Source organism: Moschus berezovskii, chromosome 3 (assembly GCF_049115385.1).
Source record: "Moschus berezovskii isolate FMDL1 chromosome 3, NW_MosBer_1.0, whole genome shotgun sequence".
Classification (NCBI taxonomy): domain Eukaryota; kingdom Metazoa; phylum Chordata; class Mammalia; order Artiodactyla; family Moschidae; genus Moschus; species Moschus berezovskii.
Genome location: NC_142462.1, coordinates 103,249,259 through 103,274,605, shown reverse-complemented (window position 1 = coordinate 103,274,605; position 25,347 = coordinate 103,249,259). Strand labels below are relative to the sequence as shown.

The following is a 25,347-nucleotide window of genomic DNA, read 5'->3' as shown; positions in this document are numbered from 1 at the left end:
ATGGCAGCACACTCAGCTGCCCTCTCCCCAGGTGTGTGGTTAGAAGTGAGGAGTCAGCTTGTGTTGCCCAGTTCTCTCTTCTGCTCAAATATCTTCTCCCTGGCAGCTGACCCAGGGAATTTTGCAAAGCTTCAGGTACAGGAGCCAATACAAACCTACTGTTAAGTGATGGGAAACATCTTTCAGTTTGAGACACGTCTGTAGCCTTGTCAGGATACACTGACATGTACTGGCAAGGCCCATCAAGCCACCCACCTGTCTGGCTGTTGATCCACATACTGCCCACCAACAGAAGCAGACAGAAGCACACATATGCAGATCTCTTTCTACTAGGAACACTATTTCTCACTCATCCCTCCCAGCCCTGCTGCTGCTCTGCAAACATTGGTAGAAGTGTGTGTCCTCGGGGTACCCTAACACACTACAAGATGTCTCTGAATGCACTGAAGTGGATATATATCCAGGCTGTACGGCTGAACCTGCCATGGACACAGACTCTGCAGGGCCTCCCTGCACTGAGCTCCTGCTGTTTTAGCAGCAAGCTCGGTTCTGACTTCTCAGGAGGAATGGGGCAGAGCTTCTGTGCAAGCATGAGAAGCTCCGCCTCCTCTCCACGTCTCACCGCAGAGAACACTCACTCACTGCCCCCATCTTCTCCTGTGTCTTGGCAACACCCACAGCACCAAGTCCAAACTCCTTGGCATGGCAAACATTGCTCTTATGGGGAAGCAGGTTCTTAACCTCTTTAGACTCAGTGGAATAAAATAAGACCCACCTCGCAGGGTTGAGAGAATTTCATGAGCTCCCAGATGAACCGAAAAGAGTGCCAGCCACAGTGTAAGTACTCACTAACCATGTGCTAGCACAGGAATTACTGTCTGCTCCCCGCTGTCCTCTCCAGCCTCACGTTACCACCAGACCTCCCCGCCCCTTCTACCCCATGCGGAACTCCAGAAACATTTGATTAGTTTCCAAAGGTACTTTGCCCTCTCCCCTCAGGAGTTTCACAAGTCAGCTTTTCTGCTTTAAATGCTTCCTGCCATCATTCCCTGACAACTCCTGCACCCTGGCTAACAAGTTTTCTGTAGGACTCAGGTTAGGAGTCACAGCTTCTCCACCTCAGGCTGGATTAGGTGTTTCCATAGCAGCCAATGCTTACCTGTAACACAGCACTTATCACTCCATAATTGCCTACTTTTTATCTGTATCCTTTATAAAACGTCAAAGCCCTTACGAGCTAGAGTATGCTTTATATAGAATTCTATCTCAAATGTTAGAAGAGTGCTTCACATACAGAAAAGTATGCTCGACACTCCCCCCTCCTCCCCTTTTGGTGGCATGCTCGAGTCCTGTCTTCCATTGCTTCAAAGCTGGTTGGGCATATTCCCAAGAAGCTAGGGATTCCTACCTACGATCCCCGGATAATGTTCAAAGGACACAGACGTTTGCAACTCTCTAGGATAATTCCCCACCTCGTGCCCCAAGCTTATGCAACACATATCTGGATTCCGTAAGACAAAGAATGATGCTCTGCTGGACTCCAAGGCCCTTGTGTTCTTCCTTTGGGCGGCAGGACCTGAGGACACATGAAGGGTGTGGAGAAGTGCTCTGAGCTGCTCACCTGGTAGATGTGGTTCAGTTTGAAGTGTTTGAGGAGCAGCAGGAGCAGGGCAGAGATGCTCTTTACAATGATCTCCTTGTGCCTGTTCACATCGATGCCCAGCTTCATGCTTTGGAGAACAGTGATGCTACAACGGGGAAAGGAAGAGTCAGTGCAGAGGGTGGCCGTAGAGAAAGGCCTACGAGGACCCAGGTGTTTGGGACACATACAATACACACCAGTAAGCCAGAACCTGAGAAACCTGAGCTGTGCTAGGGAAACCTCCACAGTTCCCACTTGTGAGTCTGTCTGGAGAAAAGTTCCTTTGTCTCTCTCTTGCCTTTGGCAAGCTTGTCCCTTAGCAATGTCCACCCACATACACATGCAGCCAGTCACTGGCAATGATGTGGCCCTCCAGACCCTCAGTTCTGGGCTCAAAAGAGCAGAGAGAGTACTGCAGTGGAAAGGGGCTACTGGTGGCAGAGAGGAGATCTCCTTGGAGACAATCCCCATAAGTGTTAACAAGGTGAGGCAGGGATGAGAGAGACTCTGCAGACAAGACAGTGAGTATTTAGCAGCTGCCCCCACTGAAGCACTCACGGCATCTCCTCAGGCAGGACGTCTGCCAGGATATTGATAGAGTCTGTCTTAGCCTTGGAGGTGGGGGCTGCAGCCAGTAGAATCTTAAGCAGAGCAATCTGGGAAGCAGAAAACGAGGAAATCTACCCCATTCAACAAGGCTATCCTTCCACAACTCAACAGCTCCAAGAGAAGTGTTTGAAATCCTTGCTCCAAGTTCTTCACTCAATAACCAAAGCTCCCTACCTCCTGAAGGGCAAACTGGTGCCCAGTCCTGACGGGCCTGCCTGGGAGGCTAAGGAACCTGAAGAGATGTGGTTCCAGACTGTTCTGCATCAAGACTGCTCTTTCCAAAGAGGATGAGAGAAGGAGCAGAGAGAGTGGGGGCAATGCCTAGAAATTAGGTGGGAGGGAAAGGCAAGATCCAAGCCCCTACCCTCTTCCTTCCTCTCCCTCAGACCATCAGCATCCTCCCCTGGTAGACTGAGGCCAATTAGGACACCGGAGGCCACTTTGGACCTTGGAGGGACTAAGGTGCTTACTCAGGAGAGGCCCCTGGTGCATCCTGCATGGAGCCTACCCCATTCTCCACCTCTCCCAAACAAGGACTTCGAGGTAGAGACAAGTCCTCCTTCCTCTGGGAGGTGCCCCAAGGGGAGATCAGAATTCTGAGGTGTCAGAGAACACCACCCGGTGGGTGAAGGCTCAGGAAGCAAACTCAAGTGACAGAGGGCTCAGCTTAAAAGGGCTCTCTGCCATCTCTTCCTCGCAGCTGAGAAGCTCTCACAGCCCTGACCCGGCCGTCTCCTTACCATGTACTGTGGGAGGCTATACAGCATGCCCTGGTAGAGGATTTCACATGGCGTCTCTGGTACCACCTCTTCCCCCTACAGCAAGAAAACACATGGTTTGCCCAGACTGATTTCCAGTTGACCAAAATCTATCTTTTCTTGACTGTGGAGGATGGCAGGACAAGAGCTGGGAGTCAGATTCGTACCCGAGCTGCGTTCATGAGTCACTGCAGGACCTTGGGTCAGTTACTTTCCCTCTCCGAGACCTAATCTCCTCTTTCAAGGATCAGAGGGCTGGTCTGGATGACCTCAGAGCGTTCTTCCAGCCCTGAGAACCTATGATTTTAGTTGTCCTGTTATCTGGAATCCATCCAGAGTTCTTTCTATATCGCTATCCAGGTCAGAGTCAGAACCCCCACCGAGGATTTGGCTCATACTACTGCTTTGCTGTACATAATGGGCTTAACTCAGGCCACAGGTATGCCTGGGACACTGGAACTGACACCCCACACAGAGGCACTTCCTATAGTGTCAATCTGAGGCCATCTGAAAGCTCGGGGAGGCTCTGAAGCCAGGGAGGAGAGGTGGATGACTGCACAGAAAGGGTTAATAAAGGCCTGCAGAAGCAGTGAGCAGGGAAGAGTTTAGGTGGACGCTACTTTCTTTCCTTCTCCATTACCCTCTATGACAGCCCTGCTTTCGGACCAGCCCCTTAGGCACAACTCTGTCCTTGTGATGACCCCATTTAAGTCTTTTATCAGAGTGGGAAGACAGGGGCCTCAAGCGTTCAAGAGGCTACTCAGGCCACTGTCACCTTTGGCCAATGCAGTCCGTCTTCCCCCCAGGTCACCCTGTGACACAACAAGGGTCACCGCCATGAGACCCTGAGGCAGGGAGGGATAGCCAGACCCCTTCTATCCCACAGAACACTGCTGCTACTTAAATGGACACAAGTCTTAACATCCTGGTGACCCTGCATGTTTATCTTCTGCTTTCTAAAAGGCCTATTTCATACATTCTCTCCTCTCTTCAAACCCACAGCCCCTCAACGGTTGCTGACCCTACTTCTCAGTTAACGGACAAAACAGAAGCAATCAGACAGGCACAGCCTCATCTTCTCAACACTAAATATACCAGAGACTCTACCTTCCCATGTGCCATGAAGGATGAACCAGGTGCTCCTATCAAAGGCCATCCGCCATTGGTGCTCACACCCTTTTGTTTTGTCGAGTGTTTTGGTTCTGTAATTATCTTTCTCCTGGATCATCTCTCTTAGGACATAAACATACTACAGTATCTCCTCCCATAACACTATAAAACAATCCCTTGACCCCACATTCTCCTTCAGCTACCACCACATTTCTACCTTCCTTTTCACAACAAAATTTCTGTGTGGTTTGTCTATGTTGACTAAGCCGACCTCCTTTCTTTACATTTCTTTTTCAGTACACTCCAACTAGGCTTCCAGTCCCACCACTTCCCTTGAGGTTGCTCTTATTAAGGTCACCAGTCATTTCCACGTTGCCAAAGCCAATGGGTACCTCAAGTCTTATCAAGCTCCATTTGTCAGCAGCATTTGACACAGCTGATCACCTCCTTCTTCTTGAAAGGCTTTCTTTTCTTAGCTTCGATGGCATCATACTCTCCTGGATTTCCCACTCTCTCACTGGGTGTTTTTCTTACTCCTCTTTCCTGGCTCATCCCACTGGTGTGCCCCAGGGCTTGGTGAGGGCTCCCATCCTCTTCTCTCTCTCCTCCCTCCTCAGGTTACCTCAGCAAGTTCCATGGCTTTTAACACTGCCCATGAGCAGTTTCCAAATTTATTTCTCTCAGTCCTCTCTCCTAAAACTCTAGGCCCATATATCTAATTGCTTGGCTGCTCTACATGGGTAGACATCTAACACTCAGTACAACCCAAATGGAACCGTTGATAAAACAGAACTCCTGGGAATTCCCTGGCAATCCAGTGGTTCATACTCTTGTACTTTCACTGCTATGGGCCTGGGTTCAATCTCTGCTTGGGGAACCAAGATCCCGAAACCCATGCGGTGTCGAAAAAAAAAAGAAAAATTGGGGAAAACATATTAAAAGAAAAGAAAACAGAACTCCTCATCTTGACAAACTGTAGTTACTCTTTATTTTTTTTGGCTGCACTGAGATAACATGCAGAACTTCCCTAACTGGGATCGAACCTGTGCCCTCTGCAGTGGAAGCATGGAGTCTTAACCATTGGACTACCAGAGAAGTCCAAATTGTATTTATTCTTGATTGCCCTTTATGTCTCTGTCTCCATATCCAACAGAACTGCAACTCTTGTCAGCTATACCTCCAGAATATAACCCCAATTCATCCCCTTCTCCCTATCTCCACAATTCTTTGTTGTTTACCTGTTAAGTCGCGTCAGACTCTTTGCGACCCCATGGACTGCAGCATGTACCACAATTACTACCTCGGTCTAAAACACCATCATCTCTCATCTTGATCATTTTTAGTTTCCCAACCTCCCTGCTTCAACTCTTTCCTCATCAAGCCTTTACAAAGTAGCCAAAGGTCTTTTAAAAAGATAACTCAGATCATGTCACTCCTGTTTAAAATCTCCGAAGGCTTACCTTTGTCATGTCAATCAACTCCAAGCTCCCTATTTTTGCTTAAAGGTCCTGTGTAAAGTGGCCCCAGACCACCTCTCTGACTCCGTCTCATATAACCCTCGCTCCCGTGTTCCAGCCATAACAGTCTTCATTCATTACTTCTAACACTCAGCTCGCTCTCACCTTGTTAATAAGGCTGTCCTCTGTCTGGAATGCTTTTTGCCTTGATGTTCTATGGCCAGCTCCTTCTTGTACCTCAGATCTTGGTTAACTGGCACTTCTCAGAGGTCTACATACCCTGACTGCCCAAGGTAAAGTAGTCTACTACATGGTATGTCATTCTATTTCAATTTTCTTAACTGTATCTATTGTTCTCTGAAAATCTTTGTTTCTTAATTACTATTGTTTTTCTCCAACTTTATCGTGAAAGTAGAGACCGTTGCTTGTCTCGCGTGCAGTAAGAGTCCCACAGCAAGCACACAAGGTCTCTGACAGCACTGCAGAGATGTCCCCCTGTGCAGGCTTTCCCTGGACTCACCAAAGACATGGGGCACTTCTCCAGCTCCTCCTCATTCTTGATCTGAACATCTGCGATGGAGACGTACTTGTGCTGGAACACAAGATGTCAACAAAGGGCTGAGGGCCTTGAACACATGTGCACCGGCCTCTTGCTTAACCTCCCCAATGACGAGGAAGAGCCCTATTTATGGGTCTGTCATCTCAATAAACCATGCACTCTTTGAAGGCAGGAGTCTTCCTGGCCTTTGCATCATGAACATCAGCAAAGTTCTTTAATATAGTATTTTTATTTATTTCATATTTCCACATTGGATGGGCAGCAAATACCTTAGCATCTGCCTTCAACCAAAGTGCAAGGGGAAGAAAAGAACAAGCCCAGGCCTAGGGCCACTGCTCTGAGAGCTCTGCTGCAGATGCCTGTATGTGTGTGCATGTGTGAACGGAGTGATGATGATGAGGTGAGGCTGGGCTCAAGGTCTGTACGGGGAATAGGCTACTCTTACTCGTCCTCACACGCTCTCTGGACACAAAGCAGACTGCTCCTTGGTCCTGGGCCTGCAGAAGCTACTTAGCCTCTAAGGAGGGAGAGGTGAGAGGAAAGGAAGTGATAAGTGGGAAGAGGGAGAGTAGGGTGGGAGGAGGGAAAAGCAATGAGAGAGGAAAGGATAACTTTTTCATCCATCTAAATGTAGGACACTGAATAGGCAGGGAAAGACCTGATTTTTCATGTTTGGCGAAAACTCTTGCATAAGAAATACAGAATAACAGGTTCAGAACATGTCTAGTGGAAGAGCCCCACCCAGGACCCTACTGAGGGTCATCCAATTTGTATTGATGGGTCCCTATCTCTGAAGACTGACAGCCCAACCTGCTCACCTGCTTGAGGGTCTTCACACTCTCGTGGATGGGTCTGGGCAATCCAACCAAAGTATCTGTGTCCCTGTGAACACAAGATACATAAAAGTCAGAAGTACAGAGAACTACCAATACTCCTGGAGTCACGCGGACCAGACCACTTTCACCATCTGGTCGCCTGGATCTTTCTCTGCAAGTTATCAGGTCCCTCATTATTGCTTCAGGACACAAAAAGAAGAATGGTACAGAGAAGAGTCCCTGTGATTTAGGATTTCTGTATAGTCTAGTGGGGACTCTGTCTGGGAGTAGGTTCCTATTTAAAAGGGCACGTTGCCCAACACCACTTTTGACAGCAAAACAGCAGTAAGAATGGCTCCTGAGGTTTTGTAGTGACCAGTGGGGATTCACAAGGGTAGGGAAATGGGGAAAGACTGGATCTGTTCCCACCATGTTGCTTCTTCACAGAATTATCTAGGAAAGAGCTTGTAGGGACCATCTCATAACACTCTGATGAGGAAATTGATTCCCTTAGGGAAATGACTTGATCAACATCCTATACCTGGCTGAGAACATAAAAGTTCTAGGAAACTGGAAGAGGAAAACTTGATGGCAAGACCCCAAAGCAGTCACTGGGAGCTGCCCAAGGCTCTGGGTTGTATCACCATGATTAGGCAACATGTTTCATTCCAAGCCTCCCACTTCTCTGGCCCCTAAGAACCACTCTATATAGCCAATTCTGACCATCCAGTCACTTACTGCCCCAGAGTGAATCCGATGAACTTGTTCCTACTCATCTCCAAGAAGTGCTCAATGTCCTTCTGTCTGAGAGGATGGTGGACAGACAAATCCCAGAGAAGGGAAGAATAGCAAACCTTCAGAGAGAGAACCCTGCTGGGCTCCCACCCCTCCAGATAGAAAACTAGAACAGCAAGGGAAGTCAATAAAGGGAACTCCCCACCCAGGAGTTCTAACTCACAGCCCAGCTTACTGAGCCTTGAATACACAGACCACTCCACCCTCAGCCTGCAGTGACTGGAACCCCGAAGCCTGGGGTCCCTGGTGTTATCAAGCCTACCTGACCTTCGGGGTCCAGGGTAGGCCCTTGGGAAAGGCCACCCGCTCAGCAGAGAGGGGTGCCTGTGAGGGTGGAGGGGGTACCAGAGGGTCCTGCTCTAGAAGGTCTAACTCTCCATCCAAAGTGCGTTCTCCATCGCTGGCAGATTCCTCTTCCTCCTCTGTGGCTGGCTCCTCAGTCTTAAAGAGATCTCGTTCGTTGTAGATGTCCAAGCTGTCCTGCTTAGTAAGGAGTTGCTGGGGGGCGAGGAGGGTGGGTAGAAGGAGAGAGGGAAGGTGTCCAGAAATCTCAGCCTGGGCATCCTTGTCTGAGACTACCCACTATCCCCAGGCCGCTGACTTCAGGGAACATGGAGGAAGAACCCACCCCTAGTGAGAACTTTCTCTTCCCATCTCAACCCTAGTGTCCCCACCAGGCCCAATTCCAGGACAGGCAGCTCTCTCAAGCAACCACACCAATGGCTGGGAGACAGAGCACAGATAATCCCAAAGTCACACTTAGCTTTCAGAAAGCATTGATGCTTTTTTCTTTTGCCTGCACTTTCCTTCCTAATTATGCTCCACTTAGGTGAACATTCAATTAATTTGCCTTCTGTGAGCATACACTAGCTCGCTGACTGAGGAAGAGGAGAATAGGAGCTTGCTGCTAGGCAGAGGGAATCGAGTTTGGAATTTTAAATCTTCTCACAGAAAGACAAAAAAGACTGGACAGAAATAGGCCAAAAAGTTAACAGTGACTGCTTCTGGTTGTTAAGATTGTGGGTGACTTTCTTTTTCTCCCTTTCCACATTTTTATACTTGTTCTAAATTTTCTATAATGAGTAAGCATTACTTTGTAAAACAAAAAATAAAGGTTAAAAAAATACCACACTGCAGATAATGTAGACTAGATTACTGAGTGTGACTGTCTGGACTCGTCACCTGTAGTTGGTGAAGTCAGGTAGATCAGGCAGGCGAGTTCTTGGGAGCATGGTCAGGTCTCAGTGCAACTTGTACCTGTGACCTTTCTAGGGACTCAGACTATCTAGAACCCTAACCAGTCATCTTTAAATGTAAGCCTCTGGTTTCAAGGCCAGAGAAGAGCATGGCTGGCTCAGAGTAAAACTTCTTACTGAGAAGAAAACGATAAAGTGCCTCTACCAGGTACCTACGGCCAGGATTATACCCCAACTGTTGTTTGACACGCCAGGGAACTCCAGGCACCGAGGTCTAGGTCAATGATCCTTACTAAGATGTGGATCTATGAAGTGATACCACAGTGAGACATCTTGACAGCCAGGACCCCATCAGGGTTTGAGGACAGAAGCCAAAGTATAGTCTCCAAGATTTCAGGTTAGTCACAGGGCTGGTCAGGGGTAGGACAGCAGAGTCATTTGCTGTTCTTTCCTAACATATCCAGAGCTGCTTAGAATCTCTACTTTTGGCCAGCCAGTGTCACAACACCACTGTCTGCTTTAGTCCATACCCTTCGAGAACCACGGCGGCCTCGCAGTTTGGAGGGTGGAGGTGCCAGCTGAGACTCCCCCAGGTCAAGGGTGTAGGAGGGCGGGGAGGCAGCCCGCATGCTCTTCACCACCTGGATACTGTCCTCCGCCAGTGGAGGCAGGCCCAGTTCCGCCCGCTTCTGTACTTTGAGAGCCTGCAGATGCTCAAATCCACCGAGGGTAAACTGAGATTTGAACAGGAAAGGGGCAGAGAAGAGAGGAAAGAAGTCAGAAAGCAAGGTCAGGGAAGTGTGGACGGAGAGAAGAGTCACAACCTCCAGTCCCCGAGACCCACGCCTTAATTAGGAGGTAATACAACAGGAGAAGGCAAAAAGGATGTGAGTGGGCCCAGTCTCAGAGGTGGCTACTACTACACCTCAGAGCTCAGCGGCCAGGAGAAAGTGTTACTTACTGACCCAGGGCTGGAAACGTCCCAGAAATTAGGAAAGGGACTACTGAAGGCCTCCACTGGGGGATAAAAACAGGAAAATGCACCCCCTTTTAAGGAGTACATCTGGATACTATACACCCCTAGAATCACTCAAGGCCTGCCCTGGAGGGTAGGTTGTTCAGCCAGTTCTGTGGGGTGGGAACCAAAGAGAAAGAATCAGGTTGAATAATTAGCAACAAAACTGCAACCATACACTTACAAGGACTTCATTTTATGAAAGTAAATCCTCTATCTGGACGGAGAGCAGGCACTAAACCCTCCATTTTACAGCTAGAGAAACTGAAACACAGAGCATTGCCCAAGGTTTCTCAGTATCAACAGAGGTCAGATCTCCCACCTCTCAGCCAGTGTTCTTTCCACAAAACATTAGCTCTATCAGGGAAAGGTGCAATAACACCCTACCTTGAAAAGTGGCATCTCCCATCAGTCCAATAGAAATAGGTAACCTGCCCCGAAACAGAACCTCTGGTTTCTCCAGGACAATCCTATTGCCCCTCCACTGGCTAACAGCTGCCCTGTTATTCTGCCTAGCTCCAGCCTCTTGGAATCAGACTAGAAAAAACTGTGGTGGCAGAAGGCACTGCCTATCTGATGAGATGGGAGAGGGAGAGAATCAGCCACTCACCATGACTACTTTCCAGAGCAGAAGCAGGACCTTCTTTATGGGGAAGTGGGGAGCCAGGCCACTGCAGAACTTGGTGACCATGGAGAAAAGCAGAAGGGCAAAAGGCTCCTGATTATGTGTGGAGAAGCCTGGGAGGTATGGAGAGAGGCAAGTGAGAAAATGAAGATGAAGCCGCTGAAATGCAGTTCCTGTAGCTCTGCTTCTGGACACACTGAGGAAGGAACTCACCTCCTTGCAAAGAATTTGAGGACTTGGTTCTTAGAAGGAGGCTTAGAGAGCCCCTTTGGGGAACCCACCCCCATGCCCAGTACAGGATAAGAGAGGTTGTGGAGGTAAAATGCTTGGGGGTAGATGTCAAACTAGAAGTTAATAGTAACAAAGATGCTTTCTGGCTGAGGAACTCAAACATTTTGTAGATCACAATTCACCTTCCCACATCAACATACGTATTTTAAAAAATCTCAAAGGCCTTCATATCTCATCCCTGACTGAGGGCAACACCAATTTATATTTTCAAGGTGAATCACCTCATTTTTTCATGTGGGATTTGTGATGGAAGGGGAGAGGGATGACTTCCCACTTATAGGAATAAAGAAAACCAAAATACAGAGAAGATATATGAGTGGGCCTAGCTCACAGACAGAGGGGCATTCAAGCCAAGCCGTCACGCCTGCCACATAGAATCTCTGTCCTAAAAGAGATGTTAATTCTTAAAAAGACGACGACAACAAAAGAAAACTTGTCTGTCCCTCTTGAGCAGATGCTATGCTTCCCATCCGCCCTAGGCTCCTTGCGTGCCACTTCTTACTCAATTCGGTGCGGAAGGTCTCCCGGGCTGTCCTCCACCCACAGGAGTCTGTCTCTCGCTCCAGGCGGATATTTTCCACCATTAGGTACAGGACACTCAGCAGCACCCTGAGGTTACAGAAGGGTCATAAGAGGTTCCCATGGCAGTTTCCAATCTGTGGTCTGAGACCTCAGGCACGGTCTCTGTGGGGGCCCAGTCCAGTGGAATTAGGAACTTCTAGCAGTCTGGGAGCATCTGAAATCTGGGCAAAGGTTACCCATTGCTAATGATCCCCTGTTCCAATCCCGTGCGCAGCCCTACTCACCTGAGCTCTGTGCTGTCAGCAATGGAGATGGCTGGCTTCCGAAGAGCACTGCTACAGGCCTGGCTGTTGCTGCCACAGGGATGAGGGAGAAAACAGGAACCCATTAGGCCTCTTTACTCCCTGTATTCCATTCTTACCACATGCACAAACATGAGTACCTGCCATTCCCTGTCCATGTAGCTAAAGAAATTGGTTTAAGGTAGAGGAGTCCACAGAATTCTTCCTGCTACCTAGGCAAATCCTTATCTACAGTGAAGACAAGAAAGGGTAGGGTCTATGATACTCACTTGTCTTAAAATCCCCACCGTGTCTAGCACTGTGCTAGACACAAAACAACGCTTGGTGAATAATAAACAGAATTAACCCCATCTAAAACATCTGAGTTATAGGGTGAGACAATATGAAGTCTTAGTTGCTCAGTCATGTCTGACGTTTTTGCAACCCAATGGACTATAGCCCACCAGACTCCTCTGTCCATGAGATTTGCCAGGCAAGAATGCTGGAGTGGGTTGCCATTTCCTTCTCCAGGGGATCTTCCTGACCCAGGGATCTAACCTGGGTCTCCTGCATTGTAGGTGGATTTTTTTTTTACTGTCTGAGCCACCAGGGAGTCAACATGAGGGGGTCACTAGAGTGGGAGCAGTATATAAGGCCACCTTTGAAGCTATAACCATGGGGGAAAGAACTGGGCACAGCCATGGGAACTATTCCCGTCCCTCTGTGTCATGTTCTCAGGGAGAACGGTTTTCTTCATGGATTCCAGAGGGAGGCTGAGCTGAGAAGGTGTCTGAATAATAAAGCAACACAGGATAGGTCCCTGAAGCCCAGTATGAAGCTGTACATGGGGCAGAAGCTGCTGATGAGCCCAACCTCAGGGAGGAGGACAGACTACCAGAAAGCATGGCTGGTGGAGGGGAACTGTCAGTGGGCTCTGGACTGAAGTGAGAAAAAAGAAGGCTCTACAGTGAGGGAACCAGCTTAGGACATGAGGCAACCTTCAAGGAAAGGGGTGGCCAGCCCTCCCCGAAGGCTTCTCACTCGATTTCCATGTGGAGTAGCTCCAGGAAGGCCGAGAAGGTCCCCATCTGATAGAGCAGGAAGCAGTTGTACCTGGACCAGTGGAGCACATCGACCTCTGAGTCACATTCCCCAAAAGTACCTAAAGGACCAGACAGGGCCACAGAGGTTGAGGGGGAGGGGGTTATCCCGGTTCTTTCCACCTTGCCCCATGATCTTAAGACTATCTTCTAACAGTCTACCCAACAATTAGGTAGGGCAAGAGCTGCCCAGAACTTCCCAGAATGAGGCAGGGGAGAGGAGAAGCAGTCTGCAGGGTGAGGTCTGATGTGCTCATAGGTGGGCTGTCTTAAGTGAGTTCCCTGAAAAGGAAGTCCAGAGACAAGGATTCAAGTGCCAGTAGTTTATCTGGGAGTTGATCCCAGGAGCCATCAGTAGAGAAGTGGGCAAGTGACATAGGGAAGAGAAGGCAGCCAAGAACTCGAAGCTCTGGAGAACAGTATAAAACAAACAACTTGGAGTCATCCCAGCCACGAGGGCTGAGGCGGTCGGGCTGTTCACCCACTAACTCCTGGCAGGTGCTGAGGAATGCACTGGCTAAGGGGAGCACATGAGTCCCCCAGTACTTCTGTGGGCTGCATGGAAAGCCCTCAGGCTAAAAGATGAAGGGACTGGCAGCTGGAACTTGGCCAAGGCACCAGACCCAAGAGCTGGGGCTGGGCACTGCCTTGTTTGCTACAGCTTTTCCTTCGTCAGATACCTTTCTTTCCTCTCCATTTATGATTTTTTTTTTACATTTTTTAAGCTTCTAACTAGTTGGTTCTGCCGACAGCCCTGTTATTTATGATCTCAGGGCTTTCTTTTACTACTTCAGCTAAGCTATCTCATTTCTCTTTCCAACACCTGGCTCACAGCTGTCTTCTGGGAAGCTTTCATCAATTAATCTCATGGAGCTCTGATCATCTCAGTGACAAATCACTCACAGCATCCTCTCCTGCTGCTGTGTTGGCTTTGACCATGTAAACGCCAGTGAGAAACAGTGTGTAAATTGGTGGCATCAGGGCCAGAGTCAGGCCACACCTGGAGAAAGAAAGCTCAGCTGGTGGTGGTACACTGTCAGCTCTGGCCACAGTGACCCTCTCTATAAATGATTACAGCCCAGGTTAAGGAAAAAAGAACTCTGTAAGAAATCCTGGCACGCCTGGAAAGATGAAGGTTGATTCCAAGGGATCCAGAGCAGGATCTACCACTAACTCCTCTTCGCGGAAGTACAAGTACTCCAAGCACACGACACGATTGTCCTCGAGGCAGGGACCTGGCTTTCCCAGCATGACTTGCATCATCCTAGTCCTGATAACACCATCTCTCTCTCCAGTCTCCACCCCTCTCAAGTTGGCAAAAGTGGCTGCTCACCTTGGGCCAGGTAGAGAACAGCTCTGGCCACCTTCAGTCTCCGCTCCCTACTGACCACTTCCAGCCGGTCTAGAAGTCCCATCACATAGGCCTTCTGGGCATCTTCCTCCAACTCCAGCCACTCCTCACCCTGCACTGGGGACAGAGGCCATACAGATGCAGTGTCAGCTGTTGCCTCCCCTTCTTGGAAAGGCTTTTGAAAGTGTATGCACCTCTGATGCCAGCCCCCACCAACAAATTCTTCTCTTCAAAAGCTTTACTGAGCTGACAAAGAATAAGGAATGGGAAAAGTAAGAAACCAAATGTTCTTGTCTGAACCCACTCTATAGCCTCGTCTTCCTTCATACCCCCTCTATCTTTTTGTCTTTCCTCAAGAACTTTCCTCTGTCTCCCTACATATCCAATTCCTACACATCGTTACAAGTTCAGTACAAAATCACCTCTTTTCCACTAATGCTCCAGCCAGAAGCTTTGCCCATGATACTTTTAACTTCTCTAATGACACTACTCATTTTCCTCTTGGCCTCAGCTAGTTTTATGACGTACACATCTCCCCTCTGCTATCTAACTATAATTTCTTTGAAGATACTGTAAATTTACCTCTACCCCTGCCTCCTGCATCTCTGGCACAAATTGGGTACTCAGCACACATGTGCTGAGCTGAACACTGAATTGACACTGACCAAGTAAGGAAATGGAGGTCTGAGTGGGTCACAGTGTGGGCACACGAAATGATTACTCCTGATGGTATCGGGAGTGAGGCAGAGTGGAGACGGGTTGAACGCTAAGGTCAAAGACCAGGCTGGGCACAGGGTTACTAGGTAACAGGACAGCAGTCCAGCCCCACCTCCTCACTCCTTTGACAGCAGAGAAAAGGCCCCAGCTCAGGCTTCTCTTGCTTCCACTCTGTGACTTCTCTATGTGACACAGAAAACCCATATGCAAGAAGGAAGAGAGAAATTATATGGCTGTGGAGAGGATGAAGAAGGATCATACTTTATTTTAGGCTTTTTCTAGATCAGCCTGGGATATCACAGACAGAAAAAGCAGATCTCAATGAATCTGGGATCACCTTGGGTCTTGAAATCCTCTTCAAAGCACCTCCTGTTAGTAGTAAATTCCGGGTTTTCGGTGTAGCTGTACAATTCTGTGGCAGGAAAGACAGGACAGAATCACAAACATTTCGTAGATCTTTACAGAAGGGGCCTGGGATGGAGACAGTGGCATGAAAGAGCTAAAGCTTCCAACACGTTCCTGTGTCCAATTCAATCCAGAGCCAGCTTCCTCCTTTTTGGAGGTTAAAAATAGCCACTTATGTCCCTGGGTGATTAAAGCATCAAACCTGTCCTCTTCCTGCCAGTTGGCTGCTACAGCAGAGAAGGCAGCCTTCGACATTTGCTGAAGGCCAGGAGGAGGGCTAGGACAGAGAAGATTTAATGTCATCACTCCTGTTTCTTAGGGCTGCATCCTTTTCTGCTTGTCAAGCTAGACTGGAACTATCTTGTCTCTAGGGAAAAAGCGGACAATACAACTCCTGAAATTTAGATGCCATATCCTTGTGCTATTCAAGGAGCCAGGGTGAGGGCTGGAGAGGATGTAAATATTAGAGGGCTCTTTGGGGTTGGAGCCAGTTCATTCTCTCCCTGTGGAGTTTCCTCGAAAGGTATAGAAGTTTACATTCCTGCCCACGGCCACCTGGGCAGAAACAGCATCAAACCATGTACAAGCAGCTTTGATTGTCAAAGGGCCGCCTGTGCCCAGGAAAATCTAGTGAAAATCTTTGCTGACAATAGCCTCTCAATACAAAATGTAGAGAGCCTTTGAGAAAAAAAAACACACCCTTTCCCACCTATACACGCTTACATCAGAATATTTCATCAGTACTCTTGTCTTACAGAGGATAAAGAAGTAGTCATTAAGTCAAGAGGTGCTTCCTCAAAACTCTGTTCCCTAAGATTCTGGCTGGAGATTTAACTAGGTCACAGATAATTCACAAAGCAACAGACATTCAGTTATGTTCCAGCCGGCTGTCTTACTGGTCAAGAAATACCTTGTCTGGGAGCCAGGGCTTTTGCATTCTGAGTTCCAGAGTCCTAGAATGACCAGAAGCAAACCTCAGCTCTGACTGTGAAATTCTTCAGTCATTAGTGAGTAGTGTAGATTTAGTGTAGAGTAGGGCACAAACCCACTCAAAAAAGGGAGAAAGGCTCTTAGGTACTGACCTTTGCTTTTATCGTATTTTTAAATTTTAGATCATGAACTTTCACACACTACAGGTAAATATAGAATGCATAAAAGACACTGCGTTTATCTTTTCAGATTAAACAAGTGTTAAAACTTGTCATATCTGCTTCAGACATCTAAAGCACCTTCCTCCCCCTGGTCTTATTTCTAGAGATAACCATTAAGATGAAACTGGTGTGTATGCTTCACACGCCTATTTTTATACTTTTAGTATATGTGTACATGCCTGTCAACAACACATGACATTGTTCTGCTTTTAAAGCTTTTATCCAAGTGGTATCATATTGTATGAATTATTTTTACTTAGGAGTGTTTTTTATTAAGTTTTTCAATATTTTACATAAAAAGCAGTGATGAACAGATCCATTCATTTAACTGACATGGTTCTCAATCAAGTGTGCAAGTAGACTTCTAGAAACATCTTTAGACTTGTGTGTGTAAGCAGTTTTTTTCCCCTTGTTTCTAGTTGTTTACTCTCATAACAATGCTTTCTTTTTAAGTTAGAGGATAATTCTGTTCTGTTCAGTCGCTCAGTCGTGTCCGACTCTTTGCGACCCCGTGGACTGTAGCCTACCAGGCTTCTCCGTCCATGGGATTCTCCAGGCAAGAATACTGGAGTGGGTTACCATTTCCTTCTCCAGGGGATCTTCCCGACCCAGGGATCGAACCCGGGTCTCCTGCATTGGAGGCAGACGCGTTAACTTCCGAGCCACCCAATATTGTGATGATTTTTGCTGTATATCAACATGAATCAGCATTAGGTATTCAAGCAGTTTTTTGGATGCATGTATAAATTATTTTGTCACTGTTTCTTCTACCCCTCAACATATTTCTAATATCTATTGACATTGAAGCATATTAATACACATCAATTATTTTAATGACTATACAGTAGCTAATATATTGATACACTACAGTTTATCCATTCCCCTAAGTTGTTTTCAGTTTTTCCCAATGATGACAATAAACACCTTTTAAAGTGTTTTCTTGGGCTCAAGAGTTTCTTTAAAGTGTACCAGAGTTGTTGGGTCATAATATGTGTGAATTCAACTTTGCTACATATGACCAAAACTGATTTTCAATTTTATATTCTAAAGTACTCATTTCTCTGCACCCTCACCATCCCCAGACTTTAAAATTTTGCATCTGATGATTTTTTCTTTTGCTGTGCCAAGTCTTAGTTGTGGCATGTGGGATCTAGTTCCCCGACCAGGGAGCAAACATGGGTCCCCTGCATTGGGAACTCGGAGTCTTAGTCACTGGACCACCAGGGAAGTCCCTGATGATTGCTGAATTATACCTCATCATTTTGCTTTTCCCTATTTACTAACATAATTGAATATCTTTTCATATATTTATTGACCATATGGTTTTCTATTCTGTGAATTCCTACTCATATTCTTTGACCATTTATCCATTGTCTCTATTGGATTTCTCTCTCTCTCTGTATTCATATTCTGTATTCTAATCCCTTGATGTTGTTGGTTATTAAACTTAGCTATTTCTGTCACTCATCACAAAATTTGTTCCCTATTCTTATTCACAAGAACTTTTTGAAAGTGTCTCTTTTCTCTGAAAAAGCATGTCTTAAAATGTCACTTCCATGTGACAGAATATTTAACTTTCACACCATTTCTACCCAAAGCTTGTTTATTAATAACTGGCATTTATAGCACGTGTAACAAGGAGGCCCTTAATGCAGGGAGATCACATTTAGCTTAAGCTAAAAATCCAGGCAGAGAGAAGCAGCCCAGCATTGAAAGAAGAATGTGATCACTTAATTTCAGCTCAGAAACATTGAAACAGAACTCCACTATGATGGATACAGGTGACATGTCCAGCCTTACTCAGCTGGCCAGTTGTCTATAGAGATTTTCTTTAGACATTGCTGAGACTTTAGTAAGAGGCAGGTATTAGAGGAAGGGGGTGAGACGGAGGTAGAAAAAGGACAGAGAGATGGAATGCAAAAGAAATGGACAGGGTGGCAGAAAGAAGGGGCACACAAAGATGGGGTGAACACAGGAAGACCAAGAAAGGAGAAAGGTGGAGACAGTGGAGAGAAAACAGATTTGAAAGTGTACCAAAGGAAAATAAAGAAGGATGAGCAGAAAGGAGTGATAGAATGAGGAATGGAAAGTACCATACATAGCCAAGAAGCATTCACAGAAAGAGATGTGAAAGCAAAGACAGATTTACCACTGGAGGCTGGAGAGAAACGGGAATGTGGAGAACAGACTTTGTTCTACAGTCACTTGCTGAGAACAGACAAGCTGCCAGGGGACACCACAGGCATCTTTGCTCTCCTCCGGGCCATCCCTCCACTCTGCAGAGACCCATCTGCCTCCTACCTGACAACTCTGCTGCATGCCCATCTGCGTCTCCATACTCAAATTCCAGGGTGGGGCAGTCCACAGAGCCCTGTAATGGAGAAATCTTTGTGGTAACTCGGGAAAAGGGTTGACCAAAAGGAGCTTATACCCTCATTTCATCTTCTTCCTCTCTCTGAGGCCAAGGTTAGATAAGAAGACAACTAGAAGAGTCCCATCTGGGCCTTTCAGCCAGGAAATACCCCCTACCTCCACCCCAAGCCAAAGCTAGAAGGTCAGTGCAGGGTTGGGCTGAAGATTCCTATAAAGAATCAGAAACTCTGGGCAAAGGCCCAGGATCATGAACAGATATGAAAGCTACAATCTGTGCCCATATCTGATCTACATAAACACAGAACTGAAGAAGATCTAGCTGATCTCTAGAAAGACAAGACAGATGAAAACCAAAGAGGTAAACTGGATTCTGACTTCAGCTCTCTGTCATTAACCCATTGTATGATTTGACATCATCCTATGGATCACAGTTCCTCATCTATAAAAAGAGGTCCTTCAGCTCCAATATTCTGCAATTTTAGGATTGTCAAATAAGGTAGCATTTCCACTTCAAACTGTATTAAAGGACAGACTGACTATGACATATGTATAAATCTATCACTTCAGTTCAGTTGCTCAGTCGTGTCTGACTCTTTGTGACCCCATGAATCACAGCACGCCAGGCCTCCCTGTCCATCACCAACTCCCGGAGTTCACCCAAACTCATGTCCATCGAGTCGGTGATGCCATCCAGCCATCTCATTCTCTGTCCCATTTAAAAAGTATTTTTAATATAATCCTCCCTTCTAATCTCTTTAAACATTTCAGGGTACTGCCTAGCAATATATTAACAAACATGAATTTTTAAAATGTTGAATCTCACCTCTTGTCACATACTCTGTTATATATTATGTGATCTTGAACAAGTTACTTAAGCTCTTTGTGCCTCAGCGTGGTATAAAAGATATCCTTGATCTTTGTCCCCTCACTCCACTTCCTGGTACAGAGCTCCTATAACCTTTGGAATTTTCTGAGTGATGGGAGTGTCTATTATTCATCCCTGTCAACCATACTTGAGTTTATACTAACGAGGTGACTCACAGTGAGAGTTTCAAAAAAGGGGCTCCAAAGAGGGGAAAAGACTGGAGACTGAGTTCAATCAAGTGGCCAATGGTTCAACTAACCAGGCCTAGGTAACTGAACTCCATATAAAAACCCTGAAACAATGTGGTTTGGGCACACTGATGTGCTAGGAGGGCAAAGTATCAGAGAGAGAGAATGGAAATTCCGTACCACTCCAACTCCACACCTTGTCCTATGCCTCTCTTCATTAGGTTGTTCCTGTGTTGTACCCTTTATAATAAAATTGTAGGCATAAACATAGCACTTTTCTGAGTTCTGTGAGTTGCTTTAGCAACACAAGAGGGACAGTCATGGTGACCCCTGAATTTGTAGTTGGCCAAGTAGAGGTGCAGGTAGTTTGGGGATCCCACTGTGGCTAGCATCTGACCCTTAACTTGTGGGCTCTGTGCTAACAACAGTTACTGTCAGAACTGAATTGGTATCAGGCAATTGTTGGAAAAAGACATTCAGTTTTCTCATCTGTAAAACAAGGATAATTCACAGGGTCATTGTAAAAACTAAAATGAATTAATACAGGAAAAGCATTTAGCACACCAGCCAGCACTTGGTAGCACTATGTAGATGGTTCCTCTACTTAGAATTTTACTTATTCTGCTTACAATTTTAATATTATAAAGGCATTTTTCTCATATTATTATAACTTTCCCTTTAAACAGCAAAGTGAGGTGTTCCCTGACAGCCTAGTGGTTAGGATTCAGCACTTTCATTGTCACCATCCAGGTTCAATTCCTGGTCAGGGAACTGAGATCCTGCAAGTCACGTGACATGGCCAAAAATCGAAAAGAATTGATTAAAAATAAATAAATAAGCAGGTAAGTGGACAGACTTCTACTGGCTTACTTAATCAATTCTCTATTGTTGAACATTTGTTTTTATTTTTTTCTTTACATGTGGCTGTAATACATGCATACAGTTTTTCATATTTATGATCTTCTCTAAGGATAGATTCTTATAAAGGAAATTAATGCATCAAAACTTCTTAATATTTGTATGGTTTTTGGTACATGTCAAGTTATTTTCCAAAATCACTTTGTCAACTTACACTTCCAACAAGGTGATTTGTGTTTAAATCTGCTATAGCAAAGAGTTCCAAACTTCTGTATTACAGAAACCAATAAGAAAAAAAAAGGTAGACGGTGGGGAATGACATACAACTTTTGATGTTTTATTTTGCTAAGCAGAAACTTTAAAAAATCTCTTAAAATACATATATGTAATTTTTTTAAAAGTTTAATGCCCCCAAAATGGAAATGTCAAAATATCAGCACAAGTCATTAAAAGCAGTGTTTTTCAAGCACTGTAAGTCAAAGCATAAGTAAATTTTACATCATGTCCCAACACACACAAAACTGGAACAAAAGATGAACAAAATATTTACCAGTACTATATGTGATACACTAGTATTTCCTATTTATCTATTTCTTTAAAAAAAATTAGTCTCAATTCACAGGTTACTCCCTACAGTTTGAGAAAAACATCGTTTTAAATTACATACATCTTTAAATTTAATGTATTGAATTACATTTTATGGAAAATTTACTTCAGTGTCTTGAATTTTCCTCATTTTGCTACAAACCAGTTAAACTTTGTCAAGGTCTTTGGGACCCAATTAAACCAAGGAATCTGGTTGTAAAAGGCCTGAAGTGAATCCTTTGGTTAGGTTAAGAATCTTTTTATGAAGCAAACAATTATTCTCTGCTGCTGCTGCTGAGTCGCTTCAGTCGTGTCCAACTCTGTGAGACCCCATAGACGGCAGCCACCAGGCTCCGCTGTCCCTGGGATTCTCCAGGCAAGAACACTGGAGTGGGTTGCCATTTCCTTCTCCAATGCATGAAAGCGAAAAGTGAAAGTCGGTCAGTTGTGTTCGAATCTTAGCGACCCCATGGACTGCAGCCTACCTGGCTCCTCCATCCATGGGATTTTCCAGGCAAGAGTACTGGAGTGGGGTGCCATTGCCTTCTCCAATTATTCTCTAGCTTCCTTTTACAGTTAGGATATCTATACATTAAGCCACTGGGAAAGGGTAGGTCAATGGTGCCCCTATAAACACAGTGATGTACGAGGCTCTCTTGTGCCAACAGTAATTCTCTTCAGGTAATTCTTAAAGCTCTAGAGAGGAAAGAAAATCATCTCCCCCAGGACTGTCTTCCACAGGTATGCAAAAGGCAGGAAGGAAGGAGAAGCAGATGGTCATCTTTCTGAGAGTCAAGCAGAGTGTGGTACCCGGGTTTTGTGGCGACAGGGGACATATTGACAGGTAAGTGCAGCTCTCCTGCAGCAGCGGGAGGTGAAAGAAAGCTCCTATTTCCGGCCAGCCTTTGGGCAGGCAATGAGCTAGGATGGAGAGGATCACTACAGTTGTTGAACACCACACGAAAAGTGCACCTGCAGACAATCAGGAGGCAAATGACGGTGCAGGTGGAAAGCTGAATCTCTGGAAACTGAACCCCGGCAAGAGTAAAGTACCATCAGAGCCTTTTCCAGAAGGAAGACTTGATAGGTAGGGAAGGACCTCCTGGTTCAAGAGGAGTTTTAATTCACCAAAGAACACATCATTCTGAAATTGTTTTACTCACTCCCACATTGTGTCTCTCTACCTCCACAAGAAATGTTAGCTCCACAGGGCAAAGACCTTGTCTTGTATACTGCTGTACCCCTAACACCTAAAACAGTGCTGGGCATATAGAGAGAACTCAATAACTGTTGAATTATAAAAGACTCATCTCCCCATCGGAGAAGGCAATGGCAAGCCACTCCAGTACTCTTGCCTAGAAAATCCCATGGATGGAGGAGCCTGGTAGGCTGCAGTCCGTGGGGTCGCTAAGGGTCGGACACGACTGAGCGACTTCACTTTCACTTTTCACTTTCCACTTTCACACATTGGAGAAGGAAATGGCAACCCACTCCAGTGTTCTTGCCTGGAGAATCCCAGGGACGGGGGAGCCTGGTGGGCTTCCGTCTATGGGGTCGCACAGAGTCGGACGCGACTGAAGTGACTTAGCAGCATCTCCCCATGCCTCACCTCACCTCCAAAAAGCCATCTGAACAAGAACAAGGTCTCTGTAGGGTAAGGAGGCACAGGGTGCCCTAAAGACCAGATTCATACTGAGGCAGGGAGGGAGATGACATGATGCATAAAACCTTGATCTAGTATGGCAGGATGGCTGAGCTCTGCCTCTGAAATGTGGTGTGACTTCGGGCCAGTCTTTCTACCAATTCCACTTCTCTCTTCTAAAAAAAATGGATGCTTGTCATTATCGAAATAGAAAGCATTTGTGAACTCCCGTTGGAACTGAAATATAATTCAAATGGTAAACAGTGGACTGGGATGCCTAAGACCTGGCTTCTAGTACCAGTTTTGTCCCTTGATGATGAAAACATAGTACTAAGGGCTGCTGCTGCTGCTGCTAAGTTGCTTCAGTCATGTCCGACTCTGTGCAACCCCATACACAGAAGACCACCAGGCTCCTCTGTCCCTGGGATTCTCCAGGCAAGAACACTGGAGTGGGTTGCCATTTCCTTCTCCAACGCATGAGAGTGAAAACAGAAAGTGAAGTCGCTCAGTCGTGCCCGACTCTTAGCGACCCCATGGAGTGGGTTGCCATTGCCTTCTCCAGTACTAAGGGCTACTATGTGCTAACCAACTACATGCACTGTGCCTGCACGAAATTAAACATTTCACATCCATTTATCTCATTTTAACTTTATCACAACCTTCTGAGGTAGGCAGTATTAACCTCATTTTACAGAGGAGGAAACTGCAGCTCCGAGGTTGGCAATTTGACAGAAGTCAAACGGAGAGTAGATGGCAGGGCTGGGATTCAAAACCTCAAAAACCTGGTCTGACTGACCCCAAAGCCTGGTACTCCTGGCCACTGTGCCGGATGTATGATCTTGGGCAAGCTACTGCTGTCTCCCACTTCTGTAAAAGCCAGGGCTGAAACCAGGTGATCTCTACAGACCCTTTCACGTCTGACATCTTGTGGTCTGTTCTGATTCCCGGCTCAGATCCAGTTCTACTCTTGGCTACTTGATGAAAACTGGCTGGATGAAGGGGGTTGGAGAGGTGATGTTAATTCACTCCTTTCATCCTCCCAGCTAGGATTTAAGAACAGAGAACATTTACACTCCTATCTGTGGGTCTGTATCCTGGGGTCGGTCCACCCACGCGTTCCGGAACTGGCCCGCCTGACTCCTGTCTCATTATAACCCTTTCGAGGGAGGGGTCCTGATCCCATGGAAAGCGCTCCCTCCAGGGGCCAGCCAGCACACGGGGCTAACGGGAAGGGCCGAAGTCCCGCGGCTCCTCTGATCGGCGCGGGGAGCCTCGGAGTGGGAGGGCGGCACCCCCCCGCCCCAAGCCGGCCACTCTTCACTGCAGCGGGGATCGGGCTTCCCACCCCTCAGGCCAGTCCCTTCACCACTCCGCGCCTGTTCCCTCCGCTGTAAACCAGCCTGAAGAATTCCCACTCCAGGGGGCTACAGCGATGAAGCGAGATAAATATCTGAAAGTATCTGGGACAGTGGATATCACGCTCTACCTTCGCGCCCCCAAAGGGGAGGTTAGAGGGCCGGGAAGCCCCCGACTCGCAGCAGGAGACGGGCGGAGAGGGTCAGGGGCTGCAAAGCCGGGAGTTCAGGCTGCGGTTGGCCCCGCAGGTGCCCGCTTTGAGGGGCGGCTCAGGGCGCGCCGGGGGCTCCAGGCGGCGGAGGGGGACGCGGCCGAAGCACCTCAGCCACCGCTTCCCGCCCCGGGTGTCTCCCGGCCCTAACTGAAAGCCCTCCGGGCTCCTCACCTCCGACTCCCGCCTTTGGCTTCTGAATGCTTCCCGGCCCTTAGGCGCCGCCGGCTTCCCTTTCCCGCCGCCGTTGCCGTTGCCGTTGGTTGGCGGGCTCCCAGCCCCGGGCGCCGCGGGATCCTCCATGCCGCTCCAGTCAGCGGCCCCCTTTGCCTCTCTGCGCTCTCTGCCCCGGGCGACCCCGCAGCCGCCGCGCGCCGGGAGCCCGGCCCCGCCCCCCCACAACTATTGGCTGCGACCTTCATCCGCAGCCCCGCCCCACAGCGCGATTGGCTGTTACACCTCGCCGAGCGGGACTTGGAGGTGGTGGGGGGCTCATTCAAGGGTTTTCCACCCCCTCACCTTTTTTCCTCAGTCCTGCGGCGTTACTGGTAAACCTGACACTCCTGGGTCTGTTCCCAGCTCCACCTCCCAAATCCTGGGTCTTGAGCTTTAGCAGGTTAGCTCGACTCACTTGGTGTCCCTCAGCCCCCACCCCCTCCCAAATAGAGATCTTTTCCGGGAGCTCTAGTCTCCGCCTCCTGCTCCACTGCAGTGTCAGTTTCCCCAGTATCACAGACCTCTGCCCCCCAAATCCTGGTTCCTGGATACGTCCCAAATCCCGCTTCGGTCTAAGGGGAGGGATGGCACCAATGGTTGGTCAAGGATACTGCAGGAAACCAGGGACTCTTTCTCAGGCAAACTCATTCCAGT

General features: G+C 47.2%; 1 protein-coding gene across 2 annotated transcripts in view; it reads right to left on the bottom strand.

Moving 5' to 3' along the window:
* The window catches only part of STRIP2 (striatin interacting protein 2), a 47,752-nt gene extending 22,911 nt beyond the window's left edge, over window positions 1-24,841 (bottom strand). Inside the window, exons 1-16 of one of the 2 annotated variants that reach the window (XM_055421250.2) lie at window positions 24,652-24,841; window positions 18,701-18,770; window positions 15,181-15,255; window positions 14,109-14,243; window positions 12,717-12,837; window positions 11,684-11,747; window positions 11,375-11,486; window positions 10,567-10,694; window positions 9,472-9,675; window positions 8,008-8,243; window positions 7,689-7,754; window positions 6,954-7,017; window positions 6,097-6,168; window positions 2,992-3,066; window positions 2,201-2,298; window positions 1,622-1,748 (exon numbers count right to left, since the gene is read on the bottom strand). In XM_055421250.2, the coding sequence (XP_055277225.1) occupies window positions 1,622-1,748; window positions 2,201-2,298; window positions 2,992-3,066; window positions 6,097-6,168; window positions 6,954-7,017; window positions 7,689-7,754; window positions 8,008-8,243; window positions 9,472-9,675; window positions 10,567-10,694; window positions 11,375-11,486; window positions 11,684-11,747; window positions 12,717-12,837; window positions 14,109-14,243; window positions 15,181-15,255; window positions 18,701-18,770; window positions 24,652-24,780 (1,776 nt within the window). In that variant the 5' untranslated portion in view covers window positions 24,781-24,841. The remainder of the gene's footprint in view (window positions 1-1,621; window positions 1,749-2,200; window positions 2,299-2,991; window positions 3,067-6,096; window positions 6,169-6,953; window positions 7,018-7,688; window positions 7,755-8,007; window positions 8,244-9,471; window positions 9,676-10,566; window positions 10,695-11,374; window positions 11,487-11,683; window positions 11,748-12,716; window positions 12,838-14,108; window positions 14,244-15,180; window positions 15,256-18,700; window positions 18,771-24,651) is intronic. The other variant, XM_055421249.2, reaches the window with a different exon arrangement.
* Between the last annotated feature and the right edge of the window lie 506 nt (window positions 24,842-25,347).